Here is a 12,738-nt window from a genome sequence, read left to right as displayed (position 1 = left end):
TTTTTCAACCAGGGAAATTTTAGACTTATTTTCCATTTTAGGAAACATAAGGTTTAAAACAAAAACAAAAACTTCATGTTATTTAACTGAAGTTCAGCAAAATCAAAACTAATGCATTTCTCTAGCTTGTCATTCAAAGTCGTTTCTGGGTTAAGAAAAGAGTATTTAAACATTTCGTTTATAAAAAAAGAAACATGATTTTGCGTTATTATCTCTAAATCTGAGTTGCCTGTCTTTTAGTCACCTGCTTAACTTAAGATATTAACATATTTTAACTAAAATATGGGTATATAATATGTCTCAACCCTCTAATGTCACTGAAATTATATTTGGAAATTTTAAGTAGTTCTGATTATTGAAATAATATCTACATATAGCTGGGAGATTTTGGCAATTTAAATATTTCCCTATAAATTAGCTTTTATAATGATAGTTCATCCATGAACTCAGGAAATGAGACTCTACGGGGAAGAGCAGAGTCCTGTCCCCATATCTTGCTAATTCAGGCCTACGAACATCTTAAATTGTTACACCTTGCAAGCTGCCTTTTCACCACCGTGCTGCACCACCTAGACAGTGCCTGGTATACTGCAGACCTTAAACAACCGCTGGATTTATTTCTTGCATAAAATAAATAACTTTTAAACCTTTAGACATATTTTAATGGCTATCTACTTTTTAAAAGACTCTTGACAGCTAAAAAGTTAAGACAAAGATTTTTAAAGAGTGTGAATATTTCCATCTGTTTTCATAGGCCAACACATCTGGGAGATGTACCAAAGCAAGTTTTGTAAGTAATAAACAGGTCAACTTTGCAAATAAAAGAAATAAATTGCTGAAACATATACTCATCTTTAGTTGGAATGTACTTACTTTCTCTAACAGGTAAGGTCTACAAAGTAGCTTGATACAAAAGATTTAAGGTGACTCTCCCCATTATGACAATTATTGAGTAGATGATTAGCAAGGCAGTAATAAAGAAAAGTTAAAAGCATATTATAAAATATATCTACCAGACTAGTACAATTTACTACTGTAAATATTTAAAATACAATTAATATATAACATATTTTAAGGCAATTTAAGTATTCTTAAATTTAATTTTAAAAGAATTTTACTTACTTGTTTGCACCTAAAAAGTAACTACTTTGGTGTCCTTGTCCATATTCTAGTTGTAGATCCTAATAGTACAGAATAAAATATTCAGCAAGATAGTAGTGTATCACAAATCATGATACACTAACGCATATTGTCTTTAAAAGAGAAACCCCAGACTTCAAATAAATCTGTATTGCTATATGTTCTTAAAAAGAAAGCAAGGTAGGACTTCCAACAATAAAAGATTTCAGAAGTTTGTAGTCTTAATTTATATATTTTATTATTTAAGTTACCAAAATTTTCCTGGGAACTTGTTTGAACACCATATGCAAGTTTCATTTATGGTTATTGCTACTGTAATTAACATTTGTAAAAATCAGTTTTTGGAATGAAAAAAGCTGAAAAAAGTATTTATGCTCAAGCTATAATGAAGCAAAAATGATTACAGAAGAGAACAAGCAACAAAAATCTTGGTTTGACTTTGTATATAAAATCTGCAATAATTATGTATATATACACATTCACATATTTCTACTACTGCTTCATGCAGGTAATAATTTTTTAAAGGTTAAAAAGAAGGTGGTCTTTCAAAGTGAATTATACATGTGAAATTGCACAAGATTATAAACTAAATTTAAGGACTTTAAATATTTTTTTAAAGAGTTAAGTAGCAAAACTTCAAACGAATATTATTAAGGCAGTTCTTCAACTATTTAAACATTTCCACTGAACGCTGCAGGTTGTAGAGTTAAGAACTGAAATTTAAAGGAACTAACAATCTATGTGCTCAACTGAAATGCCTTCTTGAGGAAAAAAAATGATTTCCAACAACCACAGAAAGTACAGTTTCGTTTTCTCCCACTGTATTTCAAGCACCGTTTTAATGATTAAGGGGGAATATTTAACATTTTAAATGAATTTTATTTTCATTAGAATATAGTGTACTTAAAGCGCTATCTAGTTTTACAAGATACTGCCAGATGCACAATGAGGACTTAATGCAAAAGTTACCTTCTTGGAGCAGCCTTCCAAGACTGTCCAGGAAGATAGGTGTAACCTTCTTCGCGACTCCACGGCATTTAACACATAGTTCTCCTCTAGCGTTTACACTGACTTTTAATTAACTTATTTACAAGTTTATAAAAATAGTAGCCAGGCTATAAGCTCCTCAAACAAAGGAAAATTGTTAAATCCATCTTTTTTCCCCACAGCCTAGGGTCTAGCATCGTACCTGGCACACACTAATTAGGCCCTAAGAAAATGCGTGTTCAAATGCCATTTGTTTATTTTACTGTAAACAGATAACTAACACTTCAGCCTCATTAAGATATACATAGATAATTATAGATCACACAAATACTAAGCCTAGAAATACAAGACTTCTAAGCAATACATCACATTTAAGTGAAAAGTTAAAAGCCAAAAGCCAAAAGCCTGGTTTAGACAAGGCTCAAATTTTGTCTTCTTCAATAATTGTGTTCTTCCATGCATAATAATGTATGTTCTTACCAGTGACAGAAGAGATAACACATCATAAACAAAAAAGATTAGTGAACTGTCACACTGGTATCACATAAAATTCTAATGAAATTCGGATACCTGTTCTCTTTAATTTGTAATGATAGATCTTAATAGGATGAAATTGCTATTATCATAAGACTGCCACACAGTTATTATGCTGCACTATTTAAGTGGTCATGACTTTATATAGGCGACTTTAAGCTTCGGTATTTAGTAAAGAAAAGTACTAATCTCAATGAATACCTTTCTGAATTCAACTTCATTTTCTTCAGCTATGCATAACTGGGCCCTTCTACCAGACCAGCAACCTCTTTAGCCAATATAATCTGTTAAGCCTTTAATCAAATGACAGCTTTCAAAAGCGTAATTTGTGCAGAGTGGCCATGGCTTGTGTTATATAAATATAGATATGTCCTAAGCATAGCTAGCTCATCTGCTACATGACAGTTACCAGGTTGATGATAATAATTTAAAAAAAATCAACTGATATATTTAGGAAGGTAAGAGAAGAATCTGAAATAACTAATGAAATATTTTAATAGAAAATGGACTGTAAATTCACATACAGAATAACATTCAGGATGGGGAGAAGTTGCTGACAGATCCAGGTCTGATGATTAAATGTGGCATGTGTTAAGCCCTACCAGGAAAGCTAAAATGGAAAGGGTTTCATTCTTTATTAATTCCTTCTCCGTAAATCAAGTTATGTTTTAGCATCCATAGGGAAAGAAAACAAAAACAAAACCCATGTGCTAGGCATGTCATCAAGGAAAAGGATTGCACTAAGTCCTTCTAATAAGTAGTTAATCTCATTTAATTCAACTATTATTTACTAAGCACTTATTATATGGCAGGAATTCAGACAGCAAATCAGACAAGAAAAATGAGAATAAATAAAAAGGAAAGGAAGAAAAGGGAAACTTGGGCAAAGTTAGTAGTCATTTACGTATCTTTAGGGTAGTCTAAGAAAGACTGATCTAAAATGCTTTCCAAAAGGACTTGGACTCTATTCTGTAATAGAAAAATGCTACCAAAGTTATGCTTGGAAAAGCACTCAAAATAACTCTATAAAATGATGGTAAAACATGGCCATTCTTTATAAGCTAAATAAGAATACATTTGAACATGCCAGGATAGACATAAAAAATTTAGTAGCATAAATCAGGCATCAACTTATTAATGAATGACAGTGTTTAACTACACAAAGTCAAAGCAGTAACAACATGGATGGCAACATGCAATAGCCCAGTACAGATTCAAATTGAACACTCAGCAAAAAATTTAAGATGGTCAACCTAAGCCCAATTAAAATATCTTTTGGGGTCAGAAAGTCCTAACTTCAGTGTTTTAATGAATAGAGGAGTACTTGTGAACTCGTATAGAGCCTCTAAGAAGACATGGTCCCAGCAAGAGCTGAAAAAGAACAGAGGATGTGGCGTGGAACACTGGAAAAGAAAACTACATGACCAAGAAAATCTTATTATTGTTTTTTTTTTAAAACCCATCTGGAGATTACAAAGTCTATCTATACCTGATGAGAAAACAGCAGGAAGTCAAAAGAATTGTTACAGTTGGCTACAAAAACACTAAAGAAAAAATACTTTAACAATATGTTTTAACCAAGAAAAAAGAGAATAGCAGAATTTTTTCTCATCAAAAAAATGAGAAAATATGGCACACAAGTAAGGTGTTAGGAGACACCTTTTAATGTGGTAGATAATTTACAGAAGTAAAAAGAGACTAAACCCTCGCTAATTCTTATTTCTTAAAAAGAAAAGCAAGTAGGGTCAGAACACTAACTGAACAAGCAGTGTTCTGACTAATAAAAGCAGAATACTTAAGGGGACTCAAAGTGAATAAACATGACTTTTGTATAGCAAGGCTGGAAATGAATATCAGCAGGTTAGTTTTTTTTTTTTTCTTTTTAAATTTTACTGAAGTACAGTTGAAGCAGGTTAGTCTTGATACTCTAGAAAATGTCCTGTAATTGTGCAATTATGAAGGTGAGTTTTCCCTAGAGATTGCTTCATATATAATAGGTAAGAAAAGTGACCATACAACATAAATTTTATAGTAAGTAGTAGTTTAACAGATTTAAAATTAACAAAGTTGATGTTTCTTTTCCAGAATAAATTTAACTTTATTTATAGACTTTATTCAATTCTGACCTAATTCAGGGGTAATCTTGTAGTACTTCTGTTATGGTTACTGATAATGATAAATTGGGTATATCTTTTGGACATGTTTTTAATTATAACCTAAATACTTTATTCTTACTTTTTCAGGAATACTGTAAGTTTCTTCAGAGCAATGATTATGTCACTACTTATGTTCCTCCACAGTAATTAACATAGTGCTTTACATATACAGTTGACCCTGGAACAACATGGGTTTAAGCTGTATGAGTCGACTTATATGCTGATTTTTTCAATAAATACATACTACAACATCACGTGATCTGCTGTTGGCTGAATCCAAAGATGCAGAGTCACAGGAAGGCCAACTATAAAGTTATACTCGGATTTTCAACTGCTGGTGTCCCTAATCCCCTTGTTGTTTAAGGGTCAACTGTTCTTACCTTTCAATATATTCTTCACTGGTATATGGGCCAAAATGCCTAGTAGAACTAGGAAAATTAGAAAAAATTAGCAGCAGCTGAACAGATGTGTAATACCTTTTAATGTAAAGACAGCATCTTGTAGACCGGCTATATCCATTCTTATGGTTATGGGCAAAACTTTTATTATTATGGAATTTTGCTGAGTTTTTTTCTTTGCTTTTTTAACTCAGGCATCTTTCAAAATTTAAAGACCTTTCTACTCACTAACAATGTTAAAATTCAAGCTCTGTTTCTCTGGTTTCATATACTATGATTGCCTGATTAAAAAAAAAAAACCTTTACTATAGTAATGATTCTAAATTCATTTACAAAAATCATAAGATGAATACCCTTAGCACTTAAAACAATCAGAAAGCACTGATGATATGGAAGTTTTAGGCAGCAAGGTCTTTAAGGGGGTAAATGTTTCTTTTGGTCCCAAAAGATTTAGGGCTGTCATCTTGGTGCCAATTGTCTACTAAGATGACAGCCAGACATTTTGGGTCCATCAGGTTTCCAGTGGCCAGCAGTTAGTATTTAAGAGTTGAAATCCTGTTCACAGTGCTAAGGTTTTAGAACTATGAAAGTAGGAGACTGAAATAATTATGGACACTTCACATCAAAAAACAAAAACACTAATTTGAAAAGACACATGCACTTCAATGTTCATAGAAGCACTATTTACAATAGCCAAGACATGGAAGCAACCCAGGTGCCCATCAACAGAAGATGTGGTATATACACACAGTGGAATATTACTCAACCATAAAAAAGAATGTAACATTGCCATTTCCAGCAACGTGGATGGGCCTAGAGAATGTTATGCTTAGTGAAATAAATCAGACAAAGACAAATATCATATGATATCACTTAGAATCTAAAAAATAATACAAATGAATCTATTTACAAAACAGAAACAGGCTCACAAACACAGAAAATAAACTTATGCTTACCAAAAGGGAGAGGGAAGGGGGAGAAAAAAGTTAGGAGTATGGGAATAACAAACTACTGCACATAAAATAGATAAGCAAAAAGGATTTGCTATATAGCACAGGGAATTATACCCAGTATCTTATAATAACCTATAATGGAACATAATCTTAAAAAAAACCCTGAATCACTATGCTATACATCTGAAACTAATGGAATATTGTAAATCAACTATACTTCAATAATATACACATACATACACACCAGAAAATAGCAAGCGTCAAAGAGGATGTGGAGAAATTGGAACCCTTGTGCATTGCTGGTGGGAACTGTAAAATGATGCAGCGGCTATGGAAAACCGTATGGTAATTCCTCCCAAAATCAAGCATAGAATTATCATATGATCCAGCAATTCCCCTTCTAGTTATATACCCAAAAGAACTAAAAGCAGAAACTTGACAGATACTTGTATATCTAGGTTCACAGATGCATTATTCACAATAGTGTCCGTTGATGGATGAATGGATAAACAACATGTGGTTACACATATAATGAAATATTATTCAGGCTTAAGAAATTTTGACACATGCTACAACATGGATGAATCTTGAAGATGTTATGACATTATGCCAAGTGAAGTGAGCCAGTCACTGACATTATTTGTCACAAAATGACAAATAATGTATGATTCCACTTACATGAGGTACCTAGAGTACAGAAAAATTCAGAGACAGAAAATAGAATGGCAGAATGGGAGTTATTGTATAATGGGTAAGGAGTTGCAGCATGAGAAGATGAAAACGTTCTGCAGATCAACAGTGGTGATGGTTGCACAACAATATGAATGTACTTAATGCCACTGGACTGTACACTTAAAAATGGTTACAATGGTACATTTTATGTTATGCATACTTTACTACAATAAAAAAATAACTATGGAACATATATGTTGATTAAAAAGAGAGAGAGCATGAGCACAAGACCAGTATTAGTGGGAAAAAAATATTGCCATTGTTGGGTAGAGGCAATAGTGGTTTAGGTGGAATTGTTGAGCCAGGGTGCTTAGGTCAAACCCCAGCTGCACTATTATTTAGTTGGGTGGTTAAAGTCGATTTCAGCTTCTATGCACTTTAAATCCCCTTATTTGTAAAACAAGGATTAAAATTTAACATATTTAAAGTGTTTAGAATATAAAGCCTGGTTTAAAAAAACTTCTAGGTAAGTGTTAGCTTTTATCATTAAAAGTGGGCTTTTTAAGGTTGATTTTATAAATAGTAGGATCTGACAAATATTTCATTCATCCCTCTTCTGCCAGAACTATCCACAAGTTAATTGTCCCTAAAGCCCTTCTCTGTCACAAGACTCCCTTGTCAGCTGCTCCCTCTATCATAAGAAACTACTGATTATGTAAGGGGTGTGGGAGGTAGTTCTAGGGAACAGAGCCATGATAACTCACTCAAGTTACTAGGCTAGTTACACACAGGGTAGAGAAAAGAATATTTGTAACTCTATAAGTAGTATATTTCTGGTTTTGATGTTGTTTTTTCCTGGAGAATATTAATACCTAAAAGAGTCAATTTAAACTTTTGATTCTGTGGTCTTTTATTTCCACAACAAATGTCACTATTGTCATTCTAGCCTACATATGCCTAATTCTGAAGAAATTTTCAGTCCAGAAATCACTGGCAGTGCTGTCTTCAGGCACTGCACCTCACTTGTCCCCTCACATGGTTAATTCTGGCCTCATGCTTTCTGGCCTCTCTGGGCCGTTTACTGACTCTTCTAGTGTTCCAACTGCTTCTTCCCACCTCCAGCGCTGGTTCTACTTTTGACTGTAAAACAGGCATCACCCCTGCGGTGACCAATTTTCTGTACTTTCTTTCTTCAGACCTAACTGGGGAACACATGCAATCTCATGGTTTCATCTATCATTTTCTCTTTGATGACTTCAATCTTCCTTTTCTGAGCTAATCCCATAATTCTAGTAGTAGTGTGACCATTCCATAATTTCAGCTCTTTATCTGCCGTCTCTCAGAACTGTGCCAATGACTGTTCCCACATTAATTCCCATGACACTTAGTAGTCAACTGTCCATTATTTTCCTGGAAAATATATAATGGTTCCTATAAAATATTGCAATCAGTCTTTTAGTCCCTCCCAGAAGGCAGATGAACCATATTAACCCAAAAGCTTTCTTCCTTCTTTGACTTCCATAGTACCTATTATATGTTAGCCTTTCCTCATCAATAGTCACCACCAGAAAAAATTTGGGCAATGCACTGTACATTTTGTTGCATGGCTAAGAGTTTATATATACAAATATTTTCCACTGATCCAAGACTGCAACTTTCCTAAAAGAGAAATTATGTCTAAAATCTCTTTTATGTTGTACAAATGTTACTGGGCATAGATATAGGGATTTATATAAAGAATCATTTCAACTAACCAGAATTGAAAGAGGTATGTTATTAAGGCAGAAAGGGAGGAAAGAGTAGGAAAATTCGATTGAAAAGGCAGAAAAGTGGAATCTAGGAGTAAATATGGAGGCAACTTGGGGCCCTGGCCAGCTACAGAACTAGAAAAAACTATCTAATAGCAACTATTAAAAGTACTATTTAATATTTACTAGGGTTAATTGCCCATCTTTTCTTACCTAATGGTAAGAGAGCCTTAATATTTATAACTTCAGGGAGTTTTTATAACCCAAATTTTGGCCTGAGAAAACTGGATACTTCATAATGCTACAAAGTTAAATTTTATCTGAGACTGATTTCACTGTTAATCAGGGGTAAATTATTTTTTTAAATTATATATATTTTATTTTTGTAATATATGGATATGTATATATATGGATGGTTTCTAGTTCACTAAAACAAGTCACATTATTCAAACTGGACATTTTTATAAGGAAATGTAATTTCTAAAGAAAAAATCCATATCTGAGTGAGAAAAAAAATGTTCTTATAAAAAAGAAAAAACTTTAACTTCTTGTTGTAACGTTATAATATATTCGAGTAAATATGTTTATTTAATGTGTAGAAAAAATTGCTATCATCCTTTATATATGGTAGGTTGCTAACTGGCAGGACCTTATAAAACAATGCTTAAACCGGTTCATTAAAACTGGACAAAATGTTTGATTAAAAAACCCTGAAAGCAATTAAGACTAAAACAACGCTGACAAAGAAAATCAGAAGATGAGAAATACCAGATTAGATCTTGCAGTGTAGTATATTTCTTCTGAACTGTCCAAAAAATCATCACTGTCGGGCTGTTTAGCAGAGACCAAGAAACCCAAGTTATTAACACTTAGACTAAAAGCCACAAATTCACAATGGGAAACTCACAAGTGAAGTAAGTCCTGCTAACATAACTTTATTAAGGTAAATGCAAAGTCAAATCAGATTAAGGAGCTTCTAAAAAAGCAACAGTGCAACAACTTTCCTCTATAATACAGTTACTAAATTAGTACAGAATTTAAAAACATGCAATGGTAAGTTAAAAAGAGAAGCAGAAAATAACAACTGGCATTTATAAACATCATGATTATGTTTTCTTCTAAACCTTCTCCATCTTCTACATAAAGGTCAGTCTTAAGTATTATAACATAATCATTTTAAGAATTTTTCTTTAGCATTCCTTTCCTCCATGCTGGTATACTGAATTAGAGCAACTCTTTAAGTTAAAAGGCTAAAGACTCCCTTTGTATGCCTTTAGTCAAGTGGGTTAAAATAAGCATTTAAGAAGAAAGTTCCCACTTCAATTCTGAGCGTTCATTAACAGTTACTTTCTTCTCATTATTAAGCAGAAAAGGGAAAAAAATGAAACATATAATCTGGAGCTTTGGTTAAGTAATTTCATTAGGATTAATTTTGTTTGTTTTTTAAGTCTCATTTTTTATTCTTCCATAGAATATTAACATCTCAAATGTTTGTACAGCATTTTGCTTCTGAGACTACACCTAATATTTTATCATATATCTGGAAAGGGGTATATAAAAAATTAACAAAAGAGAATCATGAAAAGAATGTTTTAGCAATCTGTAAGTAAATGATAAATTTAATCTGCTCTGTACACCTAGTCTCTCCTGAGTCTCAGTTGCTCCAAAGAGATTGGATTCTGTCCTGATATTTAGAAAAGGTGGTTTACACTCTTAAAAAACTGCCCATAAATTTAATTAGAAGATATGCTATTACTGGCCCAACACTGTAGTTTAAAATTGTGGCATTTATCCTAATAAATATATATGTAAAAAGTCCCTCAAAAACTGCAAAGCAAAAATGAAAAAAAAAAAAAAGGCTAGCATTAAAAACATTTAATCAACGAATGGTGAAACTAGTAAGTTTCTCCTAAAATAATTTTGAAAATATTCAATCTCAGCAACACAGATTTATTTATTCCAAATTTTAGAATTAGTTACCTTTTTATTTCCCCAAATGCTTTGAAAATATTAATAACTAGCTTTTGTAGTCAGTACCAACATATCACAAAGACTAATTAAAACATTTACTTTCAGTGTTAAGATTCCAAGACTACACTACTTACAAGTTCATGATGTGGTTCTGTTTCCTTCCTTAAGGGTGGATCAAACTTTACTTGGCCAACTAAAAGAGAAAAACAGTAAAGCCTTCATCTGTTTCCATATTTTTAATGATACAATAATTTTAAAAGTTACTCCCATAGCAAAACCTATTTAATTTTACCATCTACCATAGACTGATCACAATCCAAAGATTTAAATAAAGAATCTGTTCGCTGGAAAAAACCCAAGAAAGTCTAAGCTGTTAAAGCTTAATCTAATAATCCTAGGCCTTTTCTGTAGTAAAAAAAAAGATGATTAACAAAATTACGTGTACGTTACAGTCAGGATCTAAGGTGCTACTTCACTGTGACCCAGCATAAAATAGAGACAATCTTAACTCAGTACTTCGGTGTACAGACAGCAATTCAGGCAGAGCTATTTCTGAAAGCCAGCCTGCAAGACGGTCTCTAATGAGTCCTGCCTCCTGGTGTTCATAAACTTGTGTACTTCCTTCCCACTTCCCTGGGGTGGTCTATGTGACCAGACGAAAACGGCAGAATGATGGCATATAACTTCAGAGATAAGGCTTCTGTCTTGGGCTCTCTCTACTGGATCACTTGCTCTGGAGGAAGTCACGCTGTGAGCAGTCCTAAGGAGAGGCTACACTGCCAGGAACTGAAGCCTTGGGCTAACAGCTCCGTGAGTAACCTTGGAAGCAAATCTTCCACCTCAGTTAAGCCCTTGGCAGACTGCAGCCCCAGCTGACACCCTGATTGTCATGACAGACCCTGAGGCAGAACCACCCAGCGAGGCTGTCCTGGACTCCTGACCCTTAGAATATGTGTGAGATAATAAATGTTTATTGTTTTAAGCTGCTAAATTTTGGGGTAATTTGTTATACAACAATAACTACACTTCTGCAGCTAAAGTATAAACTAAATACTAGAGCCAACATAAATTGACTGTACTACATTCACCCTTCCCCCTGCTATTCTAATTTAATGAATGTTTCACTACCTTTACCTTTAATTTCTGTATCTCATTATCATTGTCATTATCTACTTTTATAACCTGGGTACAGCATTCAAGACCACTGAGATAAAAGCAGAGGCACAAATATAAAACATTAAAAAGAAGAAAAACAGACAGTCACAAATAATATCACCGCTCAACTAGTAAGAGCTCAGCCAAAACAGCAGTTCTCAATCGAGGCAGGGAAGCGAGTGAGATTTCAAAGCACAATCGTTTTATAACTGTTTTGATTTTAGCTTAGTATGTATGGTTTACTGTGAATGTTAATGCCAAATAAAGGAGATCATGAGATTTGAATATTTAGCAATAGGAGGCACAAGTAAAAAAGGTTGAGAAACACAGCCCTACGAGATCTCCAGGTGCGTGAAGAAGTATGTATATGCTTTATAGCTGTTACGCACTAGATATCAAATTCTGGCCCTTAGAGATAAGTAGGCTGTTCAATAATGGGTTCCTCAAACCTGTGCACATATGATCACATATCAAAGATTACAAAATAGATTTTATTAAGGTATTAAAACATATTATATATATATATACACACACACACACACACACACACATATATATATACATATATCACGTTGACAGAGGCCCTATTGAACAACTCTCACCTAAACTTGTCATCAAATGGCAAAATTAAATCTGTAATAAAATTACATGAGGACAGTTTCATGCATTATCTGCCTTGTGTTATCATCACATGTGAACATGCCTGTTTCCACCAGACTGCATAATCACTAAGTACAGGGGTGCAGGGATGCTGTCTTGTTGCTCTTGTCTTATCAAGAGCAACAAATGTATACAAATACTAAAATAAATTATTTTCTCTAAAGCCTGCCTTTATCGTCAATGGCATGACTGATTATTCTATATATCACATCTCACATAAAATCATAAAACATCCTAAGAAAGCAGATACTACAACACTGCATAAGATTTTAAAGCCTCAAACATCAAACCCACAAATTGTAAGAAGTGGTGGTTTTAATCCTGTTGCTACCTCAACATACTAGAGGGATACAACACCTTTCTT

At 33.4% G+C, this 12,738-nt stretch overlaps 1 protein-coding gene across 4 annotated transcripts in view; it reads right to left on the bottom strand.

Moving 5' to 3' along the window:
- Positions 1–12,738, bottom strand: part of MAP4K3 (mitogen-activated protein kinase kinase kinase kinase 3) — a 189,891-nt gene that overhangs the window by 39,426 nt on the left and 137,727 nt on the right. For 3 of the 4 annotated variants that reach the window (XM_079940535.1, XM_079940537.1, XM_079940538.1), the window contains 3 exons: positions 10,694–10,752; positions 9,357–9,419; positions 1,123–1,181 (listed from right to left, as the gene is read on the bottom strand). In XM_079940535.1, the coding sequence (XP_079796661.1) occupies positions 1,123–1,181; positions 9,357–9,419; positions 10,694–10,752 (181 nt within the window). The remainder of the gene's footprint in view (positions 1–1,122; positions 1,182–9,356; positions 9,420–10,693; positions 10,753–12,738) is intronic. The other variant, XM_079940536.1, reaches the window with a different exon arrangement.

Source organism: Stenella coeruleoalba (assembly GCF_951394435.1).
Source record: "Stenella coeruleoalba genome assembly, chromosome: 13".
Taxonomy (NCBI): Eukaryota; Metazoa; Chordata; class Mammalia; order Artiodactyla; family Delphinidae; genus Stenella; species Stenella coeruleoalba.
Note: the sequence above shows the minus strand (reverse complement) of the source record. Positions and strands in the feature narration are given on the sequence as shown.